We start from the raw sequence: 27,117 nt of genomic DNA, 5'->3' as shown, positions 1-27,117 counted from the left end.
TTCCCAGAACTGTCCCTATGTATGTTAGCAAGAAGGCAACTGTCTGCATATTTTGCTGCAAGAAAGTATGGCAACTGATGTGGCACTGAGCACTGAGCCTGGAATAAGGGATGTCCTGAAGGGAATGCTGTGAAGTACAGCCCTGAGGGGCTTAATCTGCCGACTGCCAGGAAGCAGCTTGTGCTTGCTGTCTCCGAGGAAGCTTGCAGGCAAGACCCAGGACTGGAAGTAGGCAGAGTACCGTCCGCAGGGCTGGCGCCATGTGTGCAGTGCCCTTCGTTGCAGCATCCTCATTGCAGGAACTGCGAGCTGGGAAAACTACAGTTCCCATCACCCTTTTGTGCATGTCCCGGCGAAACTACAGTTCCCAGAACCTTTTAATGAGCCAGAGAGGATGTCTCTGGAAATAAATGCCGACGATTTTTGCATAACGCCCTGCACCTCCGGAGTGCTGACCGGCCCATGGTCTGTGAAAACGGGAACGGGGGAAAAGCCAAGGGGGTGTCAGAGCTGTGGAGCTGTGGCTTTGCCCACGCCAATAGCCGCAGCGATATCCTCCAGCGTCGAGCAGCCTTCCTCCTCTCAGGACTCCCTTGGTAGTCACAGGGAAGATCCTGGTCCCCGGGAAACACGGCTGCTGCGGAGGGAGAGGCAGATAAACTACAGATCCCGGCATTCTCCGACAGGCAGCACCTGCGGCAGTCCCTGCACGCCGTGGGGGAGGTGGGGGTGAGGATGAGGATGGAGGGCAGGGAGGAGATGCAGGGCGCCGTGGGGCTACGCTGCACCTGGGACATTCCGCCACCCGCTGGCACCCAGGCCAAGTGGGTGAGGCTCAATGTGGGGGGCACCGTGTTCCTCACCACCAGGCAGACCCTGTGTCGGGAGCAGAAATCTTTCCTGTGTCGCTTGTGCCAGGGCGAGGAGCTGCAGTCGGACCGGGTAAGGCAGCTGGGTTGCCTCCCGCACCGTGCCGCACCGAGCACGGGGAGGGCTGGAGGGATGCAGGGATGGAGCCAGACCCCGGCAGCTGCAGGAGCTGCTGAGTGAGAAATGCCTGCTCTTTGCCCCCCCTCTGCCGGGAAGGATTTCCCCATGCCAGATTCCACCTTGTTGTAGCCTGGCACTTGCCTTCCTGAGCTGGGGAAAAGAGAGGCCATCCCCCCTCTGCTCCTGCTCTTCTTCCTCTTTGTCACCGCACATCCTGGGTTTACTTCCCAGCTGTGTCTGCCTGACTCAGCCTTGTTCCTGTAAGGCGGTCTCTGCTCTCTTGCACCAGGCCGGGATTCACAGTTACACAAAGAGGCTGAGGCCTATTTTTTGGGCTTTTTCAGCTGGATTGATTCATGCTGAGGTGGGCATACTGAGCAGATCAATACAGGAGTTAAAATCCAAGCTGGACTGACTTGGCTAGGGACTCTCAGGGACCCATGGTTTCCAAAGAATCTTAGAAATAGTAGACATTTTTGCTTAGGTTTGTATTTTCTTGTATTCTAGGGTATTTTACAGTTGGTTACAGTTTTCCATGTGTTTTTTCTCCTTGTGATCTATATCTGTTGCTAGGATGAAACTGGTGCATACCTAATAGATCGGGACCCCACTTACTTTGGACCGATTCTGAATTTCCTCCGCCATGGGAAGCTGGTCCTGGATAAAGATATGGCTGAAGAAGGTGAGTTGTGGAGCTCAGAAAAATCCCACTTCCCATATTCAGGAAAAATAGGACTTGTGATCAACCTTGTTGTCTCTTGTTCTTGTTTTGGATGTTGATGTGGGGTGATTTCAGAGAGCTATCCCTGCAAAGTATGACTATGTCTCCTTTACTAAAGGGGTTTGCAGTGGGTGAGGAAGGCATTCTTGCAGGTGTTGTGGCATCACAACTGTCCAGCAGAGATGTCACCAACACAGAAGTAGGCAGCATCTCAGAGCCTCAATAAGCCATTTTTTACTGGTTCCTGATCTACTTTTAACCAGGCTCTATGACTGAGTTTTCTATTAATGTCTGTTTCTAATTAGGAATGAAAGCCCAATAGACCAAACAAAACCAAGTTCATCTCTTCTACTGACTGCAATAAAGACCATCATTAATCAGTGATATGCACTGTTATGCTGCTTGTGCTCTCATGGTCGTGGACTGCAGAAATTCCAGTGGAACAAGTCAGACAAACTAATCCTTCATCTAAGGTTGACAGTGGGTCTAATAGGATGACTTAGTGACATCACAGTGTTACCAGTCAGCAGTCCACAGTGCCTTGTAATTTTTTGGATGCGAGGGTGTAATAAGGAGCCAATTCCAAATACAGGTTGTGCTGTCCAGCCCTTGCCAAGCACGGTTTCTGCGTGGTCATTTGTCCTCTTGCCTTTCTTAGATATTTTTACCTAAAGCAAGGAAACTTTTCTTCAGAGTAGTCTTACCAGTTATAATTCCAAAAATATACCCAACTAATGGTACAGGATTGTAATAAGCACAATTTTGAGGTGTTTCCTACTTTACATTTCTTGTAATCCTTGGGTCAGAGAGAGTTCATCTGCAGGTTTTAATATCAAATCTGAAACATAAACATGAGCCCAGTTAATTTGCATTGCCTTTTTTTATCCTGCTGCAAACATTCAGGCTGGCATAAGACTAACCCAGTAGGCAATACGCTGCTGAATGAGAGACACAGAAGAGGTATGAATGTGTCAGGTAGTGAGGGACGTCCCCATCTATATTTTCTTTGTACTGCCTTGGGAACATGTGAGTGTTGGCTTCCAGCCACCTTTCCCTCAATGACTCTCTGGGAACCACCTCCCTTTTCCTGAAGGCCTGTTAGCAAACAGGTGAGTCTCAGGAGAGGTGATGGATGCAAACACCATAGAGAAAAAAACAAAACCATTTCTGTTTACCTCTTTTAAGTTGAAGCACAGGGGATAAAGCCAAAGATCATATAAAGTCATATGGGGCTGCAACTCCAAGTGGCCTAGGAGGTAAGCTAGGCTTTTCTAGGGTCTTTTGGTGACTTGTCAGAACTGCAAGTTTTTTTTTCTGCCTTATTGAGAAAGTCTGAGCAAGGTCAGACAAATGGTCATTGAGAGAGACTGGAGCCTACAGTTGTTCTCCTTGGCCAGGTATCTGGGACAGGTATTGGCAGTCCTCAGCACAAGCCTTCTCTGGCAGTGCCTGCTTCTGTAGTAGCAGGCAGCATAAGGAAGTTGGGGTGAGCATTAGAAACAAGATGCAGAGAGTCAAGTTTCAATTCTCTGCAGTAAGGGTTTCAAGCCTGTTAAAAAGAAAAGCAGTAATATAATTTCTCCCTATGGACCTTGTGAGGCTCAGAATTGATCTTTTGCAAGTCAAAAAATAAAGATGGGCTGCTAACTTTCTGTCTTTTTGGTCCTTCTGTCTGTCTTTCTCAGGGATCCTTGAAGAAGCTGAGTTCTATAACATTGGTCCTTTGATCCGAATAATCAAGGATCGAATGGAGGAGAAGGACTACACAGTAACACAGGTATGGAAAGATGGAGTGGGGTGGGGGAAGCAGGAGGTGTAAAAAAGGAGAGAGATGAGTCCAGAGTGAGAGAAGACTTGAGAGAAGCAGCAAGGAATGGAAGGAAACAACTAATTAGAGATTATGTGCTAATCCCAATGCAGCAAAATCTTGCAGGGGACAAGCTACCACCAATTTAGTTACAATAAACAAGTTGCAGTCTTGCTTTGCATCCCAGAAGTAATGCTGGATGTAGCCCCTGAAACTAAGTGAGCTCCTCTAGCTTTTGGAAGAAGGCAGTTGGTTGCTGTGTGATATAGAGGAATGTTTGTGAGGAGAGCAAAGGTGTCATGGGTGTGGGGAGTCCTGGGAGTGTAATCACAATAAAGAGCATGGAAATACCTGTAGAGAAACTGGAGGAAATAGATGAAGAGGTGGCTGTGAAAGAGTTAAATGCAGACAAAGAATCAATCCTGTGGCACAATCACACCCTGTCTTGGCCAGCAACCTTTGAAAATCTTTCTTAGAGGGAGGATTGTCTGCTATCTCACTTTTCATCTTGTCTTCCTCAGATTGTAAGCCTCCAGCAGCACAGCCACTTTGTGCTGCCAAGCCCCCTCAGCATTTGTTGCATTTGCAAAAATTATTTTGTACTTACAAGTGCATACTCCCCATCAAAATAGGGCAATATCTTCTGGGGACAATGCAGGGAGCACTCAGCTCAGTCCCTACTCTTCAGAAGAGATACTGTTCTTGCCTCCAGTGACAGCACAGGAGAAAACTGGATTGTGGTTTCCACTCCCCTTTCACTTGGGACATGGGGAAGGGGACAGGTCTGTCAAGGAGGGGTATTACCACTTCATTCTACAGGAGGGGAACAGCTTTTAGCATGTGACAGTTGTCAGTGTACTCTGCAATTTTGCTCACAGGTGCCTCCTAAGCATGTCTACCGTGTGCTGCAGTGCCAGGAAGAGGAGCTCACTCAGATGGTTTCCACTATGTCAGATGGATGGCGCTTTGAGCAGGTATGGGTAAGGCAGAGCAGGGGGAGAAGGAGTTGTCTTCTGGGGAAAAGATCATGGATACCATACAGTTGCTGGGCAAGGCTCCTTCCCTCTCTGAGAATACTGGGTAAGTCATTGATTGACTCATCATGCTCAATCAATGACTCTTTCTTGCCCCTTTCTAGAGGTTTAGAGGATACTGTGTGAGGCCAGCCTGTTTTGCATCCTGGCTGACTTCTCTCCTGCTTCTCTGTGTTGTCTCCTCGGCTTAGTTATGAGGCCTTTCCAACAGGATTATGCATTAGACTCAGTGCTGCATGATGGGCTTTCTGCCTTGCTCCCCAGGTGGAGTGGGTGTTTCCAGGAATATGTGCTTGTGATTCTTGCTCTCATCTTTTCTAGCTTGTGAACATTGGATCATCCTATAATTATGGGAATGAGGATCAGACAGAATTCCTGTGCGTGGTCTCCAAGGAGTTGTACAACTCCCCCAATGGCCTGAGCTCTGAGCCCAGCCACAAAGCCAAGGTGAGATTAACTTTGCTATGGCCCTGCTCCCATTGCCTATGAGATCCTTTGCTCTTTGCTCCTTCTCTCTTTTCTCTCTCCCTTGCAACAGTGGGGCGCCTCAGTGGTGAAATACAAGGGCCTGCCCTGGTGTTCAGCCCTGTGGCATGACACCCTTTGCCCAAAAGGAGGAGTATGTGTGTTGGAGGGGTGGTGTGTGGTTGTGTGTGGCAAATGGCTTTAGCAAGTCACCCTGGCACCTCTCATGCTACTCTAACATCCCCCTCATGCCTCCTCATGCCCATTCTGTGTTTATCACTGCCTATAGGGCATTATTTCCCTGAAGGTTTTGCAGCATTCTCTTTCCTTTTTGAGTCTCAGCCTGAGGGGCAGATATCTCCTGCTCCCCTTTTGAGGGAAGGACAGAAACATGTGCAGTGCATGACATTCTGTAGACACCCAGGATGCAGGAAGGAACACTAGCAACTGATGGCAGTTGTTGGACGGTGGGGTCACAGCACTTGTAAGTGGGTTAGATACCCTGATGTGATACTCCAGAGGAAAACACCCCTCTCTGTTCCCTGACCTAGAATTGTCTTGGCCATGGGGAAAAGTCCCTTTTTATTCCAGTGTTATGACAATTGCTTTGTTCCGTTGTATGTCAGAAAGAACTGCCATGGCTCATCTTGCAAGCATTTCCACTCTTTCTTCCTTTTGTCCCACATGCTGGGCCACAGAACACAGAGGAGGACCTGGAGGAGGAAGAGCAGGAGGTGGAGGAGGAGGCAGAGGCAGAAGCAGAAGCAGAGGAGAAAGGTGCAGCAAATCCCTGAGGAAAATGATAAAAATAACCCCCCAGGCATAGACTCGTCCACCTTTCTGGTGAGAGCTCACAGCTAGCAGCAGGGAAGGACTAGAACAGGTGTGGGGTGTGGGGGCTGTCCTCTCCAGGAGTTGGAGTCTCTCTGGAGATAAAGCTGTCAGGGGAGAGCTGTTACCATGGCTGCTGCTTTGTATTTTAAACTGTTTGGTTTATCTGCGGTTTTATTTTTATTTGCAGACCGTCCATCTATTTGGGATTGTGCTAAACTCTCTTCCTGCGGACCCTCCCTCCTGCTCCCTTCCGTGTCCATCCCAGCACTGCCATCTACCTCCCACATTGCCCCACTCGCCAGCCTCCAGCATCCTTCCCTCTGCTCTCCTTGTCCCTCAGGGCTCAGAGTGGTCTCTGCCCAGGGCCCTGTCTCTCTCTGCTCCTCACTTTTCCTCCTCTGCAGGTATGTTACCTGTCTGCACTCCCAGCTCCTGCCAGCCTGAGCTCTGCATGAGTGACTCACTTCCCTCTTGTGGGTATGGCCCTGGTTTGTAGAGCTTGGGGAGGGGAAGGAGGGAGGTGTGAGGTTGACTCATCCCTAAGGTGGCTTTACATATTCTGATCCTATGCGTGCCTTTACCTGCCAAGCAGATCCTATGGCTGTGGACCAGAGGCTCTGGCAGCAGAAAGGAGAGTGCAGCTGGGAGAGGGGTGGAAATGAATGCAAAGCAGGCCGGGGTGGTTCGGGGAATGGGTGGAATTTTGCCACGTGTCTGCGTGACATGCATGCCAGATCGCTCCTCCAGACTGCGTCCGCAGCTCCTTTGCCTGCCAGCCCGGGCAGTTTGCAGAAGGCAGCCTGTTATTTTTCCTTCCCTGAGCTTTTCCCCCACAGGCTCTGCCAGGGTGAGAGTGCAGTGGGAAAGGTGGCAAAAGCAGAGCAGAAGCAGCTGGTCCCCACTGCAAATACTCTCACAGCTGTGTGCAAAATGAGCGTCTCTGCTCTGCCTCCTGCTTAGGAAGGCTGGCTGGCCAACAAGCGTGAGGCTGGGTATGGAGAGTGTTAGAAGAAGGATTCCTCTCCATACTGCAGAACTGTGAGGCTCCTATTAAACTGGAGATTCTCAGATTCAATCTCCACCGGCCCTGATGGAGGGCACTTGTTAGCTGGCTGATTTCTCTCTCCCTCTGTGGCTGTGGGACCTGAGTGTTATTATCTTAAGACTCAGTGCATGTTAATCACATGGACTTTTTCTTCCTTCTGTTCTATTTTCCCACCCTCATTTATTTTCTTTTTCTTCTGTTTGTGTTTCCTCTGTCATTTCCCTTTTTCTGTTTCTCACTCTCCCCTCCATGCTCAGATGCCTTTTTTTCCTACCATTGATTGTGTTTCTCTTTCTCTCTCCTTCTCTAGCTGTTACAAGCCAGAGATCTGAGGATGTGATCTGAACACTCCACTCCAACCTTTTCATTTCTTGTTTATATCTTTATTTTTGTACTGCAGTGTATGGCAGCCCTTTCTCCCACAGTGACTCCCCTAGCCCCCTTCACTCTTCACATGCAGCCATTTTTTTTTTTTTTACAAACTCACCTCGGAGGTCTGAGCTTCCAGCCCTGGAGGAGGGCAGATGCTGCATGGAGCCCCTGAGCTGCTGTAGGAGCGGGAGCCCACAGCCCCCTCCTATGCCTGGCAGTCTGGCTTTCCTTAATGTCACAGTGGCCCCTGGTGGGGACATCAGCGATCAGCCACTGCAGCCTGCGGTCCCTTCCTGAGCACCCTGGATGCAAATGCGGACCGAGGTGGTGGCAGCTGTCTAAGGACCAGCCCTTGCCCTTTCACTGTTGCAGGCAACTGGTGTGGGCTTGTGGCCTGGGGACAAATGCAGAGCCACCGTCCTTTTCTGGGCCACCTGTATGGCTCGGAGGTGTCCCTGTGCTGGGTATCACGTTCCTTGGTGCCTCCCCCCCGTCCCCCAAAGCAGCTCTGTGCCAGCAGTGTGAGAAGGAGAATGGTGTGCTGCCTGGGTACCATGAACATGCTGGTACCTCATGTTGTGTCAGCCAGCACCAAGCAGATCCCAGTTTTGGGGAGCAGGGTGTTTGCTTCACTGCTGTGTCTGAAGACTCCTGAATAAAATTCACAGTCTGTTCCTCCTTGCCGCCTCTCATTTTAAGTGGCAAGAATTCATTCCTCCTGTAAGGGGGTGGGAGTTGGAGAAAAGGAGTTTGGATTCATCACCTGGAGCCACCAGAAGCTGCTTGTGCTGTGCCTGTTTTCTGGGGGCTGGAGGTGCTTCCCGCTGTGTCTGTGCTGCTGCATCCCCAGTGCAGGCAGCTGGGCTACAGAGCAGGTTTGCTTATCTGCAGCCCTAAAGCATAACTGTAAGTGAGGACCACCTGGCTAGTGAGTGACCTTATTGATCCTAGGGACATCTGATTGGGTGGGGGTGGGCAGGGGTGTGGAACCTTTTGCCAGTTGCCAGTGCCAGGACTGGAGTTTGGTCAAAAATATACAAACCTCAAGATAATTTTTAGCAGAGTGAGGCAAACTAGAGCCAAAAAAATCCTCAAATTAATTTTATTTATAATTCCAGAGAGTGGCCAGTTATGTACATGAACACACATACACATACACACACGTGTATTTTTAGTTAAAAAACCAAAGCTGCAGCAGTTGCAGTTTAAGCCCTGTGCCCTGAAACCTTCTCCTTCATCTCCTGCATTACCTGAGATAGGACATGGGAGAGGTTGAGATGCCCTGATGTTAAAGGTATTTAGAAGGGCTGAGGGAAGGGGATGGGAGTCTGCTCCAGGAGTTTAACTGGGGGAAGTGCAGCAGTGGAGGCTGGGGGCTGCTCCAGCAGGGAGGCAGGACACGTGCTTGGGAGCGCGATGCTGGGCTCATGCCTGGGAGTCAGTGAGACGTGAAGAGTTGGCTGGCTGAGCTGAACAGCACACTGAGCAGCACACGCCAGCTAAGAAAAGAAGCAATTAGGGAGATGGAAGAGGAGGAGTGATGGGAGGGGAAGGGGGATGAAGGATAAGCAGCAGGAAGGAAGAGGGAGGCAGATTGATTTCACAGTTACTGGAATCTCTAACTACATCAGTCACATTTTCTTTCAGCAAATGTTCCAGCATAAGACTGGCTGAATCACATGGTTCATGGAAAGTTCAACTCCCCTTATTCCTCTTCTCAGAAACCATCAGCTTGGGCCTATTGCTGTGTGTCATTGCCCCAGACTCCCTCACCTGCCTCCCTTCTCCCTGCTTTTGGATGGATGGCCTAAAAACCCCTTGGGATGCTCCCTGGGAAGTACCAAGGGAAAAGAGGGTCTGCCTGCTTTTCTCCACAATCCCTGCAGCAGCCTTTTTTTACCTAGTTCAGAGGAGCATCCTGGGTCTGACAACATCCCACACTCTCTTTCTTTGGGAGGCAAGTGAGCAAGATCAGGAATGAGTGCCATGTGAGTGTAGGTGTGATGGGGAGAAGACAGAGTTGCACTTTTCTCAGCTCATGGTTTGGTTCATCCAGCCCAGCACTTGAGTGATCCTGGTGTATACTCCATAGTGATTTGCACGTGCACATCCCATTCCCCAGCTGACCAAACCAGCCAGAAACCATCTGCCACTGGGTTCTTTGCAGGCCAGTGGACCTCCAGAATCACCCTAGAAAAAAGAAAAGTAAAATCAAGTGGTGGTGATCCACCAGCTTCTGCTGCTGTCTGATTATGTTGTCTTTGAGCCCCTCTGTATACAGATCCCTGTATCCCCTCAACTCATGGCTGGGACATCTGTAACATTCCTTATACTTTTAGGCAGATGTAAAAAACAGTCTGCAGTGCAAACATCTGACACAGTTATTCCTTCATCATGCAAATTCCTCCCCCTCAGCCAGGTCCCAAAAAGCTGATTGCTCTACTGATTCCTCCTGGCCCGCATGGCATTTCCAAGTATGTGGCAGGCAAGGATGATTGTTGGAATTTAACTGGATTCCATGAGGGGTGGCAGAGAGGAATTCCTTGAGGTTAATAGTAATGAAGGAGCACACAGGTTATGGTGTATGACAGGTGCTAAAAGGGCTGACGGAGTCACCTGACTTGAAAGTGGGAGGTAGAGTGGAGAATGGCCTGAAATGAGAAAAGGGTAATTTAACTGTATTTGGATCCTAAGGCAAGGATGCTGGGAAGAAGTGGTCATGAGAGCTGTTGTTGGCTGCTTAGATCAGAGGAAGTGTTGGGAGACTGACCTTATGTGGTCTTTTCCCCCTCATTTCAGGCTGTGCATTGAATTTGTGAGACTTGGGACACATCCCACCTCTGGTAATCAACCCTGATCCCACAACTCCTCTGTCACCTGGCAAGCATCCTTCTTGCCCTGGTAGTACCCAGCACACAGCATCCTGGGAGTAATCATGTAGTGATAAGCCTCACTGCAGATGTTCTGCTGGATGAGCTGCACGTCCACCTTCTGCAGAACATTGCTGGTATGCCCTGAAAAGTAGAGCACCAAAATTAGCACAGGTGGGCCATGGTGGAACTTCCTCTAGACCATGGCCACCTCACTGCATGCTGAAACCTGCCATTGGAATTTCTGTTCCGCTCTCCACTGGCATCACAGTCTTTGACTTTGAGGAGAGCACATTTTTCTGCGTGGAAGGCATAAAATTCCCCTTCATTCCTTTCCCTACAGGCATATGTTGTGGGTACTTCAGCTTTTGGGACAAGGAGTATTCTTTTTTGGGGAAACCTCTGGGTTGTCAGTGTCTTGGGTTTGTTTCTCACTGAAAGGGATGTTAAGCTCTTCTAAGAGTACAAACCAGGAGTGTTCAGGTCTGTATAGTCTCCTGAGTGTTTCCAATTGGGAAGCAGCTGGAACAAGTCTGTAAGTGGGTAAAGGCACTAAACTGACCTGAAGGGCTATTCTAGTCTTTGAATGAGGAAACACACAGTTCCCATACAGATTACCAGACTGCCATGCCTGCCTCTCCACATGAAGTTTCAGGGCACTCTACAGGCAACTTTGGTCAACCTATTACCAAAATCAGAAGGAGTGAAGGAGGCACAATGTTTTGGGATGAACAGAAGCCTGTTGTGCCTATGACACATCTGAACCTATGTTTCTGCCTCAACACTGCTGCAGTAGGCCACCAAAAGAGACCTTGAACCTACCTCCTTCCTTGAGGGCTCCCCAGCCAGTGATCCAGCAAAGAAGGCCAGGCTCAAAGATGTGAGATGGAGCAGGCAAGCAGATGGGCTGGATTAAGGGTGAGATGATCACAGGATGATCCAGCTGAAGCAAGGCCACATCATAATCATGGCTGTCCTCCTCATAATAAGGGTGAAGAAAGAGATGGATAACCTTGAAGGACACCTCTGTGTGGCCGGTGGCATTTTGCAAGTATTTACCCAAGTAAACGGTCCAGATGGAGGGGGAGGCCAGCCTGTAGGATGCAGCAGAGGAGCATGGGACCCAAAGGGCACACTTTGCAGGTAATGCTATCCCTATCCAAGCACATGCTGACTTCTCCATTGCTGTGACAGCATGGGGACAACACAGACAACACAACAAAGGAGGAGCTGTGCAGCATCTTCCTCTATCACTGCCCCCTGGGAGCTGCTCTGCAAATCTCAGCATTGCCCCTTTTCCTCTGCACACACCAACAGATAATACTGCATATATCCACACCCCTTTCTTCGGTTCCAAGCCATGGAGAAGCATGGCTGAGGTGCCAGAGGAGGAGTGCAGCTGCCCCATGACATTTTCATCAGTCATAAGAGCCTCCCATCACACATGACAAGGAAAGCAATGCACATCTTTCTACCAGCACCTCCCCTCTCCGTTTACCTCTCATCCTGGAAGCAGTGCGCGGCTGAGACCACCCAGCGGTCAGCAATGAGTGTTCCCCCACAAATGTGCCGGCCCCGAACTTGCAGGCTGGCCTGCCACGGCCATTCCCCTTCCACAGAATTCATACCACCCACAATCCTGCTGAGAGGTGCTTGCATCCCACAGTCTGAGGAGGAGACACAGTAGGTACTTCAGGGAAGGAAGGGAACATGAAACTCTGTGCCTGCCCTTCCATTCCTACTTAGTTGACGGAAGAGTTTGACCTCTAATTGCTCGTCTTACCCAGCCAGCACATGCTTTATGTACTGCCCAGGACAGGTCTAGTGAGCACTCCCTCCCAGCATTCCCCACCTCCAGCTGCAGCCTGGGGATGCCTTTGGGGCAGCATGCTGACTGTGCTAACTGCTGTGCTGTCAGGAAACCCTCCCTGTCATTCTCCTTCACTGCCTACTGAGGCTCCAGAAAAAAAAACAAGTAGGGAAATCAAAACATTAACTCTCTCCCTGCCAGTGGCCATGCAGACATGCTGGAGCCTTGAACAATGACATATTAGCTGACAGAGTGGTCAAACAGGCAGCCTGTAGGTTGAATCTGGCCTGTCAGGCATGTACGTCTGGCCTGATGCCTCTGCCTGAAGGAGGCAGGGAGCAGCTGTCCAAAGAGCAAGAGCTTGCTCACACTCAGCACAGAGCTGGCTTGTTGCTGCTGTCCCTGCCACTGCAGGATGGAGCAGGGACACTGGTACTGTGGGACTGAGGTGGGGAGAAGGTGGTGGAACAAGGGAGGGTGGCTGCTTCTTCACGGTGGTGGGAGAAAATGGGGCAACTTGCAGCTACGTGTCGTCCTGAACCTGCCTGGCTGACGTGTGGCTGATCATTTCCTCACCACAGTGATTCTCATCAGACAGGTCCTTGCAGTCTGCAGTGGTGTCACACAGCGGATTGGGTTTCTTCACACAGGTCCCATCTTCACAGCGGTAGGTGAAAGGACCGCAGGGGACCCCTGCAAAAAGGAAGGGAAGCCAAAACTGAGAGAGGGCAGCTGGTTGTAGATACAGCCTGAAGTCCTTTAAATGAGAAAAAAAGGGCAGCAGAAGAGCTTGGGGGAACTCCATAGATGATGACAGGGAATTTCCTGAACAAACAAACGGCTCACAAACATTATGAGGAGGCTGGGCGAGCTAACTCCCTGATGGTGCCCTTATGTCACATGTGGGAAGTACTCTACAGACAGCCTTGGTTTGAACACGGGGGTGGGCATTTGTCATCCCAGCACTGTCCCGTCCCTACCTCCACTGCAGTGCTCCTCATCACTCCCGTTGACACAGTCCAGCTGCTGGTTGCAGACCCTGCTGAACTCGATGCAAGTGCTGTCCTCATGGCACTGGAACTTTGCAGGGCACACTGCACAGGAGGGAAGTACATGGGAATCAGGCAGACGAGGTGTGAGGTCAGGGCCATAAATCCTGCAGTCTCTGCAGCCTCTGCCCCCACCTCATAAGCTGTGCTTGAGACCAGCTCTGGTTTACTGCAGCTGTGTAGCTTTTGCCTGATCTGCATTCTAGCTATGCCTGCACCCTGTCTTACACTTCACTGTTGCTGACTTAACTTTTCTTGTCTTGGCCTCAGACCCACCTCAGCACTATGTACTTGTCTGGAGGTCCATGGACTCTTCAGTTACCACCACCAGTCCTGGTCTGCTTGCCTTGTTAGGGTTATGTAGGACTGCATCCTGTCTGGTGAGGTCACTGTTCCTCCTGCCTTACTGTCAACCCCAGCTCATGGGTCACTGTTCCACACAAACCAGCACTTCCCCTTGCAGCTGAGTCCTGAACAACACAGGATTCCACAATGTCCATGAGCTCTGGTGGACACTGGAGGATGGAGATGGGTCTAAGCTGCCTGCCCACCACAGAGTTTGACTTCTGCCCACAGATTTCCATAGCAGGAACTTATTCTGTTTGTGTGTACCATTTTCTTACTGCAATGACTATAATTTTTTCATTAATAGCAAGAAGCTTCTAGATGACTAAAGGTACATAAAGGTCTGAGGCAACTTGAACTTTGATTTTAAAGACAGGGATTGTTCCATACCAACATAGAGTGAATAGTCAGAGATGCACTAGTGGCAAGAGTATAAGAATGGAAGGAAATAATAATGTTTCTATTTTCTTTTTCAAATATAAATAACATTGGAAAACACAGAGTGTGGGGTTTCTGTCAGTCTTGGTCTGTGCCAACCTGTGGAACTGAATGACATGATATCCCTGGGGCCAAGGAGATACTGGGATTCAAGAAAAATTAGATATTCATAAGGATGCAAATGTATCCATGTCTACAGGAGGGAAGCATGCAAACCCTGATGCCAGACAGCTGGATGACAGAGCACATTGTCAGCAACACTGCAGACAATACAAAACCCAACTTTGGCAATCTTATGTGAGCTCTCACATTTCTAGCACTGAATTAAAGCTTCTTTAGAAAGATTTTTCCTTCCTTTGACTTTAGACTTTTCCTGCAGCTTCCTCTGAATCTTTCAAAACTGGCCACTCTCTCCAGTAGTTCAAGGTTCTTTATCTGTGAAAGAAACATCTACAGGAAACAACTAATGAAAAGTTAGTGATGGCAGCAATATGATGAGCCTCCCATCACACCAGAGGTGAGAGAATAGATGAATTAGGTGCCATGTCTAAGCCTGAATTGCTGTTCCTATGAGAATGGGGCTCTGCAGGAGTTCTGAGATTCTAAGAGTGGAGCCTGAATCAGCACTAACTGCTTTTGGCATGAAGAACTGATTGAGGCTGATCAAGGACTTTGATGCTCCCAAACTCGGGCAAAATCTATGAGTGAGGATCTGTACAGACGAAGTGTCACAAATGGCTGGGGGGGAAAGCCGAGAAAGAAGGGCAGCAGGTGGGCTAGGGGAGGTGAGAGCAGGGAGGGGGCTGCTGAGGGGTGTGACAGCAGAGGAGGCTCTAGGCCAGGGCTGAGGTTGGTTGTAGACCCTGGGTGGGAGGAAAGCAGGACAAGGTGGGGGACAGCTTGGGCAGGAGGCTTTTTTCAGGCTGCCTGGAGCTCTTGGTGCTCTTGCTTCTAGGGGGCTCTCTCAGGAAGGCTGTACTGTGACAGGAGCCAGAAGCATTACTGCTCTTTCCAGAGCAGGCTAAAGCCATATAGCAGTGGGATGAGACTTCCAAGGGCACAGAGGTTTATGTTCCTAAAGTTGAGGTACAATGCTGTGCCTTGGCCACCCAAATCTCCTCCCTGCCTTCGGAGGAGCAAGGGGCTGTGTCTTGCTGAGACCAGAGACTAGCAGGGAGAAGAAATTACTCACCACAGTTTCTCTCATCCAGCCCATTGGGGCAATCTTTGATCCCGTCACAGGCTGGGACACACAAACCGTTCACCAAACACAGAAACTCCCCGGGACAGGCTGTGAAACCAAAAGAGAGTAATTAGTCCCCAATGACTGGAAACCTCCTGGCAGCAGAGCACCATGGCTTGAACTGCACACTCTCCTGACCACAAGAGTGCTGCTGCAGTGTACTGCACTCCCCAAAATCTGCCATGTCATCTGCTCTTAACAGGGACACATGGAGCCAGGATATGCACCAGGGGAAAGAAGGCTTTCACTGTTTTGCATGGTACCAATGGGCAATATCCAGGACAGCCATCTGTCTGGCACACCATACGTCAGGATCACAGCTGTTTCATGTCTCCTGAATGCCACAGGAAAGCTGAAACAGGCTCTTTGAAGTTGCTATCAAAACTTACGTGGGACCTTGAAGAGGTTGTTGTTAGACACGTTGACAGGTGCACATATTCAGGGACTGGTGTGCATTACTGGCACCCTTTAGGAGGGAGATGGTGAAACCTTGGAAAGACAGACTGTGGGTGGCATTTGCATATGTGTGTATTTGTGTGCGGTTTTATTCGTCTCTTGTTTGCACAGATTCCAAGGTGAGCAGGAAACAGCTCTCTCTAAGAGATCTTGTAATCAAAACAAATGTTGCTTCAAGCAGAGTGGCTGTCTCATTGAATTCCCAAGGCCAGTCTGTGATGTTGACTGGAGGGTAAGATTTTAAGCAATTTTGTGATCTTGGGTTTTGTTGCATGGATGCTCTGGCCACAAGAGGCAGGGCCACATGTGCAGAAACAGCTTTGCACATAATTGCCTCTTCTTTTGGGGGGATCACTGATTTGTGAGCATCTTCCTGAAGGGTGGATGGTACCTAGGGCTCCTGAGCTGTGCCTTGTGTTTTCTCCCAGCACAAGCCAAGTGCAGAGGGGCTGCTGGGTCCCCAGAAAGGAGCAGGGAAGAAGCCAAGCTTACGGTCAGATTGCTTGTACAGGCTGTAAGCTGCCTGTACACCAGGGCCAGTTAAGGAGATCTGCGAGGTGAAGGTGATGGCGATGTCAGCAGAAGATGTGACTGGGATCCGCTCAGCGTAGGCTTGCAGGGTCCGCAGGCCACACAACCTGAGGGGCAAACACAGGCAAGGTGGGTTGGACAGGGAGGCAGGGACAAAGCAGGACAAGGGGCTGTGTGGGGCTGGGATGGGAAGGGGTCACACAGACTGGGTGCTGCAGGCAAACCAGAAATACAAAGTGCTTTCAGTATGCATGAGATACAGAGTCCAGAGGGACCCTCCTGTCTTTGGACTTTTCCTGCTTTCTGGAAAGCACAGAGATCAGGCCATGCAAAGCAGTTCAGTTCTTATAGCGTAAGAAGATTCTCCTTCATGATCTTCCTGAAGAAGGCATGTTGTAGAAACTGTGGCACTGATAGTTTAAGAGAGGGAGGCAGGGAGAGAAAAAGTGGAAATCCTAAGCCAGGGTAACATAACTTCTAGATCAGATCCTTCCTAGGAAGAGAAGTTACCCCTACAGGAACCATGGAGGAAAACCAAAAGCTATAGGTCCATCTGTCTCAGAGCCAGCTTTGAGGAGATGGGAGCACAACAGGTCTCCATCCTTTTCACCTGGGCAGGGGTGAGCAGTAGCCCCAGCTACATATGGATGCTATGTGTGCGAAATCCTGCAGGGAAATGGCTGCAGTCAAAGCGGGAGGGTATGGAGCTAAGGGGAAGATCTGTACGGAGGTGGCTGCAAGGCAATGGCACACACAGATAATATTGCAGAGGTGGTGACAGGCAGATTTGCAAACACAGGAGACGTGGGAGGACACCAAGGTTACACACACAGGAGAAAACTAAGAAGCCTGATGCTAACAGCAAGACAGAGAAAGCAGGTTGGTAGCTTGAAGCAAATCTGTGAGAAATGTGTTCACTGGGGAGAGAGTGAACAAGATTAGCAGAAAAGCAGGAGGCACTAGCACAAAGAGTGGTCACTGAGCGCAGCTCAGTGTATGGCCCTTCTTCCTCACATATGGTGGCTGAAGTGAGCAGGGAACCTGCAGATGTTTAATCCCTGTTTTATCCCACGTGGGAAGTGAGAGACAGAAACCAGGAGCCCACCACACACCTTCTGTTCTGAATGATCCACTGGCCTTGGGTGCAGGGCAGGTCGTGCTTCTGTCTGCTGAGTGAGTAGGCGTCGAACCAGAGGGTGACCCCATAGTCAAGGGATGGGACCTGCAGACAAGGGGGTGCAGAGCAGGGGCAGAGGGCAGATGGCTCCTGGGAGTGTTACAGCACGCTCCGTAAGTCAGACATGAGCAGAGTAAATGGGAAGGCCAGGTGTCTCTGACCACACTGCAGTCAGAAAGAAGCACCCTCTAAACTGGAGCCATGCCACAGCCCAGGGTGCCTCTGCTGCTGATATCAAAGCCTGGCAATTCTTATCAGTTCCTATCAATCTAGTTCTGTTTTGAAGAACCCCTCTGGAGATCAGATTTCAGATTCCTCCTCAGCTACAGCATCTCTGTGCTGGCATGCAATATTAGACTTCTTCCCCTCCAGAAACACACCTTATGTGGAGGCTGGGCAGGCTGCCACCCTCTTCTTGCTTCTCATGATGATCTCTGGCTGTACCCCCACAATGTGCAGAGTGCTGCCCTGGTTTTGGGGACAGGGTGGATGCTCTTATGGGAGCTGGCTCTTACCGTCATGTGCCAGGTGCACTGTGTGTTGGGCGAGTAGTAGCTGGGGTAGTGTGGGGTGCCGATCTTCCCCTGCAGCTCCAGGCTCTCCCGCAGAGTTATGTTCACTTCACAAGCTGTAAATACAGACATTCAAAGCCCTGCTCTCTGTCAGCTCAGCCTCATCCCAGGGAGGCCATGTAACCTGCCTTTTACTGACTACCCCTGCAATCCAGAATGAATTCTGCCCCTAACAGGGATGCAGGACCTCTAGGAGCTGTGATACTGTAGGAGAAAACCAATTTTCTCCCTGTAACTATAGCCACTCTCCTCCAGCCTTCCTCACCTTCGAGGGGCACCGCCTGTGCTGAGAGGATGAAGGGGTCATAGTAGCTGTACATGGCTTTCTTCCACACAACAGACATGACAGGGCCAGACGAAAGGACTTCAACTATGGGCTCCTGCCGGCTGCAGCCATAGATCCTCAGGGAAAGAGATCAAAGGATGGGAGTGAAGCAAGCAGTAAACAAATGAAAGAGAAGAATGAGAAAGAGAGGCAATGGATATCTATGTGATCCACACACAGCAGTTGTAAGGTGCTATCTGAACCAAGCAAAGGGCCAACAGCAGCAGCTCCTGCAGCATGGTTTTAAGACATATCCCACATCAGTGAGCTGAGCAATAACAGACAGGTTGCACATCAAGGAGAACCTCCTTTGATGTTGTCTGACACCTTCCCCTGCTGTGGTGTGTCGTGCCATCCTGCCTGTCTCCCCCAGCACGTTCTCCCTGCTCAGGAGCCACCTACGAGGTGATGAGGTGTTTCTCCAGGGGCCCGGCTGCGTCGTACATGGCCAGGCGGTCCCTGCAGTCAGGCAGGGTCCACTCCAGCCGTAGCTTGATCATGTAGCCCTTGAGGCCATGGAGGTGCCAAAGACAACTGGAGGCCAGGTAATCAGGGCCTTCCAGCCTTAGGACATCATCCTCCTGGACATAGCTGTACCTGTAGCAACCTGAAATAGATGTGGTTGTATGAGAAATTGAGATATGGGACTGTCACTTGGTATATGAGTGTAAGCCTTTTTTAGGGTAAGGCTGACTCATCCCAGTGGTCTTGGTTTACTTTTACGTATGTTGTGGTGGCACTTATCCTTTTGTACCATTGCCCCAGTTTCTCTAAAAACTGTCCCCCCTTCCTTGGTTAACCTAACACTACCTCAGGCTTTAAATATCAGCACAGCACAGTTATCTTCCACTGGCTTTATTTACTTTTTCACCTCTTTCTCCTCTCAGCCCCATATTCTTCCTGGCTTTAGATCTCCCTCATCTGAATTCCAGGTTTCAGAAGAATTTCACACCAGGATTTTTGAGTAAATATCAGCTTAAAGGTGAGCTTCTAATAGCATATCTAATGCAAGCTGCCAGACAGAGAACTTACAACACTGCCTGAAAAAACTAAAAGCATCTTCAAACATTGCCAAGACAACAGACTCCTAAATGAGGCACATCCAATGCAGAACCATGGAGGAAACCCCCACCCCAACAGCAGCATGCCATGGGGCCTGGAATCAGCACTGTGGTGCCAGTATACCCTGCTGTTTCACAGTTCTCATTGGGACCTGGACAAGTCTGAGGTGGCTGCATTGCCCCTGGCAGCTGGCATCTCTGCCTAGAGCCATCCAGTACATAGCAGTCATGTAGTTTGGATCTGGCCAAGCAGCAGCACTGATGCTCCCTTGCTGCTACTCTCCCCTCCCCAGGATTTACAACTGCAGGAGGCCAACAAGCTTTCTGTCCCCAGTGAAAATCCCTCCCTTAAAGTCATGAACTCAAAAGGAAAGGAGAAGGTAGCCTACCCAGAGTGGATTGCAGCACTACTATGTCTTTCATACTGGATTCTGTTAGAAAGAAAATACATAAAGGAAGATAAACAAAAATATAAACTGGATAAAAAAAGATAATCTGATCACCTTGTATGGCAGGTGAGGACTCCTTTCCTTCCTTCTGCAACTAGCTCACTTACAGCTTCAGCATGGGTCATCCTCCAGGTACCTCTATGTCTGCTTTCAGAGTCTTGTTTCAGTCATGCCTTCCCCAGCCCATCTCTCTGGGAAATTTCTCTGCCCTTGACCCAAATCCAATAGCCCTAATTCCTGCTTTCCAGCCCACCGGGGACTTCTCTGCCTTTTTCTTTGCCCATTTTAGTGTGCTGTTCCAGGACCTCTTCCCCTTCCCTCAAGGGCTGGACATTGCTTCAGGCAGTCATTCCCCTCCCCTGCCAGCCACATCACAGGGCACAGCCCCGCTTCCCAGAGCCTTCTCCATCTGCTCTCCCACTTGAAAGAATGCCCAATCAAAAATATGGGAGTCACTGAGGGTGGAGAGGAGTTCCCTTTTGATGACCACTGTGCAATGAGTTACTCAACATCCTTGCAGAGTCACCTTTGGACTGGAATTGGATTCCTTTGGAGAAAGGAATTGCAGAGAAAGTGACCATCAGGGGCTAAAAATCTCTGCTAATCAGCCACAGAGTGGATAACACTTTAAGAGAGATGGGCTTTTCTCCAGCCTCCCAGCTGAACTGGAATCAGCCAGAGATCAGGTGCTACTGGGAATAATTGCCAAAATAAAAGGCACTGTGAGGTCAGCTGGGTGTGAGGATTGTTGTTGGGGGTTTTCCTAGGCCAGGGCTTTGGCTATTTGTAGCTTCCAAGCAAATCCGTGGGGAGAGATGAGTGGTTTTGTCATAGCAAAAACAGTTGTGGAAAATAGGATGCTGCAGGCATAAGGCAGGCTCCTAGGCAAGCTCATGCGCTGTAGGGAATAGTCTGTGCAGAGCTGGTAATAAGTACTCCTATATCTGAAGGTAATTAAATCGAGCTCCTGTAGACAACAGCAAGTCCTGAACGATTTTTGGGGAAGGGGGGAAGGTAGTGTACTGCAAGGTAGCCACTGAGTGTGGCTGTTAGTAAAAACAAAGCACTGGAGATGGTGGAGAGTTTCCTGCAGTAGTCAGTGGTTTGCAGCTCTGCAAAGTCCCAAGGCTGAGTTAAGAGCTGGGCAGGCCGGCAAGAGTCTGCCCAAAAGCAATGAAGTGCTAATTTCTGCTCTTGGCTGCCTGTTTCTCCACTCTGCACAGGGCAAAAGACACCAGAGGTGAAGTAACTGGCTGGAGGCCACCCTGGCTCAACAGTATATGACATTTTTGGCTATTGTCTCAGTTATCAGACTGTGCTTCTGACGAGAGGGGGATAGGACTAGGGAAAGCAGAAGGAGCTGGATAAACTACAACTGGTGTGTTAAGTCCAAAATAGAAAGAAGTGTGGTCTAGTGAAATGAATAGAACAGTGAAACAGATGCAGAGCAAATAAGAGGGAACTGGGAACAGCTAAAATTATGGCACCATCATTTTTATTTGTTTATGGGTTGCATTATGAAGTGAACAAATAAAAGGAAAGTGCTAGATGGGCTGACTCGGAAGGATTTAGCATATTTCCTTGTGATATCTTTGTAAAGAAAGTTCATTTAAATTGGCTGAGCATAGGATCTGGTATGCTGGAAACAAATCATAAGTAGAAGTAAGGAGCTAATGGTAACTGTGGGAGGAGGTGTCTTGATGAGATGCTAATGCATCTTCTGACTAAGACCTTAAAATGATGGTCTGGATGAGGGAGTGAAAATCATTTAGAGGAAATCAAATTTTCTTTACAGGCACCAAAAAATGACCCACAAAACAATTGGGATGTGGGGGTAAAAGTTAAAGAAAGTATGGGTAGGATATAACAATCTTAGAATAATGCAAGATGCCATGCCTGGGGGGAAAAACCCAAAACAAACAACTTGGAGATTGAACATCTCATGGGAAGAAGAAACTTGGAAATAGGAGTCCCAAGAGGAGGAGAAGAAACACAGTGTATTTTAAAACCTGTGAGATTTGGTACTCTGTAAGAGGGATCAGACGAGGCTGGCAAGTTAAGCCTCATTACATTGATCAGACATAAATTCCATTGGACTTGTATGCATTGATTACATACATATCCTTGGCCCCTTACCTAACAGCTGCTCTGGAGCAGTTTTGCATGGATGGCTTTTTAAACAGGCTGTGACCTTCACTGCGAGCAACAATAAATAATCCTTAAAATCATATGTCAGGAACTGAAATGACAATGATGCTTTGTCTCAGAGGAAGACTTAGTGGTGACTCAGATATGTTGCTTTTGTTCTCTCTATCAAACAGTCTGGAATAATCTCCCAAAGGAAAGTAGCAAACCTAAGTGCTTGGTATTTTCAAGCTGAGCTGATCAAAGTCATGACCTGTCTAAGACCTTGCTCTACAGAAGCCAAAGCTGATGGGTGAAAAAAGACTCACCTATCTGATCATGGTCAGGTGTATCTCCAATAATTTCAATCCTTCAAAGGAAGGAATTTTTTTTAAAATCAAACTTCAATTCTTCTCTCTCAGGAAAAAATGCCTAGCATTGTATCTCCTGATCCTTGCTATTTCCCTCATCCTCTTCAGGTTTCCTTTGTCTCCTTCAATAGACTCCTGGCCTTTTCTCCTGACCTTCTGCATTGTGGAGCATTCCTGCCTGCTCAGGCCGCAGCTGAGCAGCTGGTACTTACCCAGGAGAACCAGAGAGTCTGGGTTGAGCCTGTACTCCGTCTGGTAGGACAGGCTGCCTGAGCTGTTGAAGCTGGTGGAGAGCTCTTGGTGGAGCACTGTGTTCACCCTCTCAGCAGTTGCCTCCTTCTGCTGACTCTCAGGGATTTGGAGGGTGAACCAGAAGAAGAAGGTCAGAGCTCCCTCCCTAACAGAGAAATAGCATGTAAAATAGTCTTGCTCATCATCTCCAGAATTACTGGAGAGACAAACCCTGGAGAATTACCCTCCCCACTATTTCTCCATAAATCAGACATATCTGTGTAGATTTTCCAACTCTGCTGCTGTGACCCAGAGGAACCTCTCTGAGTGGGGCAGGAGAGCTGCAATATCCATGGTGTGAGTCAGTGCTTTGTGGGAAGAAGCCGTTCCATGCCATCTGGCTTTACTGATGATCATATGAGCTCAAATTATTATGATAATTAATCAAGACTAGTCTAATGAGTAGTCTCATTTCAGGAAGAAATGACCTTTGGGTACTACTGACCAGGGGTTGAAAAGAGAAGCTCAAGACTTCACTGTCTCATCTCCCAGTGGTGACAAGTGGATGATTTATGACCAGATACCTTACCTCAACCCATTAATGCTGGGCAGGCTAAAGCTGCAGGAGACTTGTGCCTGGGAAAGTTCTGTTCAACCAGCTGGCAGAGAAAATTGGCTGGGGGAGGGCAAGGAGATGTTGCAACACATCTTTGTTCAGTAAAAGGCCAGAGGAAGATGTGCAAGTGAAACTTTTCTTTCCCAATTGAAAGTGGAGTTATGTCAAAGTTGGAATATTCCTTAGGTAAAGGACAAATTTAGGGGTGTGATTTTCCATAGGAAAGAAATCAGAAGCAAATGACCATCAGTCTGGAAATCTTTTCTGCTATCCTGTTCTACTGTTATGACCTGCAAAGCTGTAGTCCCACATCTGTCCCATTCCCCTGTTATCCTGTTCCCATGTGGTCCAGGCTTCTTGGCAGGAATAACTTTTCCATGCTGCAATCTGGCCTCTCCCTTCTGTGCCTAGAGTCAGGCCATAAAATAGCTTTCTTGAATTAGAAAAATTAATTCCCTGCTGCTTGGTTTCTATTGACAATGCCAAGACAATTTTTTTTTTAATCTCTTCCCAATTTTTTTTTTTTTTTTTACTCTCTTGAACTTTTGACTCTCTGAAAAATTTCTCAGTTTTGGCTTTTCATCATGACCTGGGATGAAGACGAGCATGAAAATATCCCCAGCTCTATTATGCTGGAGCGATTCTGAGCCTTGAGTGTCCAGCTTAGCTTGGAGGTCATGGCAGGGTCTGCAGAAGTTTGTCATGGGCAGATTTCAGTGAAACCAGAGTACAATTTTCTGGAAGCTTTCACACAGGAGCAAGCAGATATGCTGCAGGTGCTACTCACCCAAAGGCATACACCGTGCTGGAGTTGTAGTATGGACCCAGCTCTGTGGCACGAATCAGTTCCTTCAGCTGCAACGAGAATGTTGTCCCATAACTGCAGGGCAATGTAACAGTGCCTGATCCCACCTTTCATCCCGCTCGCTGTACAGCCTGCCCAAGCCTGCCCTTGGATGGGGGTGCCTGAGCCCTTCTTCATCCGACCCAGTGAGCAGCCTCAGGGCTGGCTCTGTTGAGGAAAGCGCCCTCACCATGCTCTGGAGCTTAGCTGACTCCACCCAGAAGGCCCTGGACTCCACCTGCCCCAGCTCCGGCGAGTAGCGGCGGTTGAGGACCTGGAGGCTGCCGCAGTAGAACTGCAGGATGGATGGCTCCAGGTGCCATGGTCTGTAGTCTGCCAAGAGAAGACACTGCTGGGTCACCTTAGTGATACATAGGAAAGAGGGGGTTACCCCTGTGTGTGACTGTCTAAAGGCCACCCAGAGGCACTAATGTGCTCTGGGCTGGGCATTGCTTTGACTACCCCCCCCTTCGCCTCCTCTGGGGAGAAAAAACGTGATTTTTTACCTAGGAAATACCAGGTTGCTGCAGCAGCTCCAGCCAGCACAAGAAAGGCTATCCCAAGGGGCACATAGCGGAGGCAGCGACGTGAGTTAGTTTCTGATTTGTCATTTGAGAGGGAGCTGGAGTCTTCCTCCTGTTCCTCGGCCTCCATCAGGCGCGTCTGGTGACACAGCATGCCAGGGTCAAGCTGGTTTTTCTGTTTCCCCTCACACCCTCTCTGAAGGTGTTATGCCAAATCTGTCCTCCTCTCCCAAGATGTACGGCCCCAAGAGATCACTGTGCAAATATCAAAGACTTTGCTCAGAGCAAATGTAAGTAAAACTGCTAAATCGGTGGGAGACAGGCTCCCAGGACACTGTCTTGTCTATATCTCCTGGTAACCCATTGGTATTCAAAGGCATTCCCTGGGTTTTTCTCCTGTCAAAAGTGCAAATTAGTACAATAATGAGTTTCTCTGAATACAAAAGTGTTGTCCTCCCAGGGTGGGAGTTGTTTTAAAACTGGTATTTTTTTGATCTAGAAATCAATGTGGAAGAAAATTGGTGACCTGAAATGTGAGCAAAAGCTGCACAAAGCGGCCGCTGCCTGGGAACCTGAAGTTACACTTTGCCTGTTGTTCCATTTTTATCTTGATCCCTGAAAGTAAGCAAACGTTGCCATTCCCACCAGGCTGTGTGTTCCCAGGCAAAGCCAATGCTGGCACTGGCTCAATAGCTGAGCTAATGAGAAGAGAGCACCTGAATAATGTTCAGCCCTTCACCACCACCTGTTTGTGCCAAGGGCCACCTTCTGTCTTCCTTTGCCCCTCATCTCCCCCAAAATGCTTCTTTTGCTTCTTCCTGGCTGCTTCTCTTCTGTCAGCCCCATGTTCTGAGGGTGAGAAATACCATTGCCCAAAAGAGCCACATTAGTATTGGTTTTGTCACCCACTTTCCTTTGCCACCACACAGTACATGCCTGCCCTCAAAGGTTTTCTGTGTTTCTGTGGTTGGAGAGGAAAGGGATGTGGATGCATCTGCATGGGAGAACACAGAGGTCTTGTGGAATGCTTGTGTCCTGTCTGTGAGTTGTCTTTGTTCCCAATGGTGCATGTGAACATGGGGAGAGAAGTGCATGGGAGGGACTTTCTACAGCTGGGGGAAGAGGTGGCTGCCCTCACTCAGGTTTTAGCCCATGTGGATGCCACTGAGCATCACCTGATAAGGATGAGTGGGCTTTTCAGCCTCCTCTCCCCAGTTATAGAGCCCCAAGCCCTCCAGGCTGCCTTGCAACATGGAAACACATTTGCAGAATGTAAGCACCAGGTAACTCACTCCAGAACATCAAACCCAGCCTGGTGAACATGCACGCTCAGACAGGCAGTCACACATCCACTTGCTCTAACACGTCCTTCCAGAGGAGCAGGTGGTACAAAGAGGCCCAGCACAGACTGTCCTCCCTTGCTCCTTGTGGGGCACCTTTCTGTGCAACCCCTGGGAAGGCTCTGCTCCCCAAGGAGCCAAACTGGGTAGTCCAGGAGAGCAAGGGCACCTCTCCACTACCACAGCATCCCTTCAGAAACAGCAGGCATAAGCACACGACCGCAGATGGAGGGGCAGGGGAGAGAGGGCAGGAAGCAGCAGAAGAGCCTCTTTGTTAGTAGATTTGATGGCAGGCACCGAGGTTTCCCCCAGAGCTGCAGACCTACCTCTAAAGCCTGCTGCTGCCTGTGAGACCTGGCCCACACCCCAGCCCACACCTGCAGGGAGTGGGGGAGGAAGCAGGACATCTATTTACCCAGCTCAAGGTCTCCTCAGTGATCAATAACCTGGTGGCACGTCCCTTCAACTCGGCCTTTGTCCTGCACCATGCTGCTGCGGTGGGTCAGCGCACCCTGCACAGCGGCTTTTTTCTTTTCTGAAATGGAGGGTTTGGAGGCTTAGAGCGGGAGAAGATCTGCAGGCTGAGCAGGGGAAATCCAGAAAAAGTCAAGGTAGGAGCACCTCTAGCTGTGCAGAGAGGAGCAGCTCAGGAGATTGGTGCAGATGGCTTATGTTGTCCTCCTCAGGGGACGGGGAGTTGCTGAGCAACAGCTGCATTTCTTAGCCACCCTCTCTGGTCCCATCGGTGTGTGCTCCCCAGCACAGGGATGGAGCAGATGCTGGCTGGCAGGGGTAGATGGCTGGAAGGAGGGAAGACAGCAGCAGAGAGCAGGTCTGGTTACCACAGTGTTCATCAGATGGAAGCAAAGCACAGTGCCTCTCAGTGCCAGCCTCAGAGACTCCCTCTTGTCTTCTTGCCCTTCTCGCTGCCCAGTCTCCTGACACTGGGCTCCCCACACTCAGCTGCACAACCTCCCATATCTCCCTGCATTGGCTTTTCTTCCAGCCCCAGCTCAGCTACTTTTCCTACATGACCTTCTGCTTACAGTCCTGCAGGTCTGTATGTGCCCCTTTGTTTGTCACAGAAAGCAGAGACACTGCAGCTAGAGCAGAGAAAACAGTTACTCTATCAATAAATGGGTGGCTCCTGACCCAGGGCTGAGCTCTAGCCAGTGACATCGACCTGGGGTTGAGCTTATTTGGGCCAGGGCTTGCTTGGGCTCATTTTGGCAGCTGTGCAGGGATAGATGTTTTTCAGCTCTGTCACTGGACCAGGTTTAGTCTGGGACTGGATGAAGACCAAAAGCCATTGCTGTAGTTGCCTCATGGTGGATTCCAGTCGATAAACATTCAATGTAGGTAGAAAGCTGTAGTGTTTGACTGGGAATGCTTTCAGAATCAAGAGATTTAAACCTTATTTAATTTTAAAAAGTTACTTTGAACCAGAATTTGCACGGATAATGAGGGACAAGC

General features: G+C 49.4%; 2 protein-coding genes across 5 annotated transcripts; one reads left to right on the top strand and one right to left on the bottom strand.

Moving 5' to 3' along the window:
* Positions 1–425: 425 nt before the first annotated feature.
* KCTD17 (potassium channel tetramerization domain containing 17) lies at positions 426–7,946 on the top strand. 4 transcript variants are annotated; one of them, XR_010438684.1, is made up of 8 exons: positions 426–942; positions 1,564–1,672; positions 3,397–3,488; positions 4,397–4,492; positions 4,874–4,999; positions 5,716–5,860; positions 6,039–6,255; positions 7,207–7,946. XR_010438684.1 is itself a non-coding variant. In XM_064702458.1 (8 exons), exons 1-8 carry the CDS (start codon positions 736–738, stop codon positions 7,226–7,228), a joined length of 948 nt encoding a protein of 315 aa, XP_064558528.1. In that variant the 5' UTR covers positions 523–735; the 3' UTR covers positions 7,229–7,946. The 4 variants fall into 4 exon arrangements, 2 of the variants coding, with proteins under 2 accessions (XP_064558528.1, XP_064558526.1); XR_010438683.1 differs by having other exon boundaries at positions 6,039–6,328; XM_064702458.1 differs by having other exon boundaries at positions 523–942; positions 5,716–5,794.
* A 1,353-nt stretch (positions 7,947–9,299) lies between these two features.
* Positions 9,300–24,434, bottom strand: TMPRSS6 (transmembrane serine protease 6). The gene is made up of 17 exons (XM_064732277.1): positions 24,287–24,434; positions 23,971–24,113; positions 23,724–23,791; positions 22,302–22,486; positions 19,535–19,576; positions 18,487–18,691; positions 18,025–18,161; positions 17,703–17,815; positions 17,123–17,232; positions 15,972–16,117; positions 14,973–15,071; positions 12,929–13,042; positions 12,525–12,641; positions 11,637–11,805; positions 10,961–11,232; positions 10,146–10,282; positions 9,300–9,458 (listed from the first exon to the last, which is right to left on the bottom strand). Exons 1-17 carry the CDS (start codon positions 24,432–24,434, stop codon positions 9,300–9,302), a joined length of 2,364 nt encoding a protein of 787 aa, XP_064588347.1.
* Positions 24,435–27,117: the final 2,683 nt, after the last annotated feature.

The sequence above is a fragment of the Zonotrichia leucophrys genome, chromosome 1A (genome assembly GCF_028769735.1).
Source record: "Zonotrichia leucophrys gambelii isolate GWCS_2022_RI chromosome 1A, RI_Zleu_2.0, whole genome shotgun sequence".
Taxonomy (NCBI): domain Eukaryota; kingdom Metazoa; phylum Chordata; class Aves; order Passeriformes; family Passerellidae; genus Zonotrichia; species Zonotrichia leucophrys.
The sequence above is the reverse complement of the archived record's forward strand: the minus strand, read 5'-3'. Positions and strand labels throughout refer to the sequence as shown.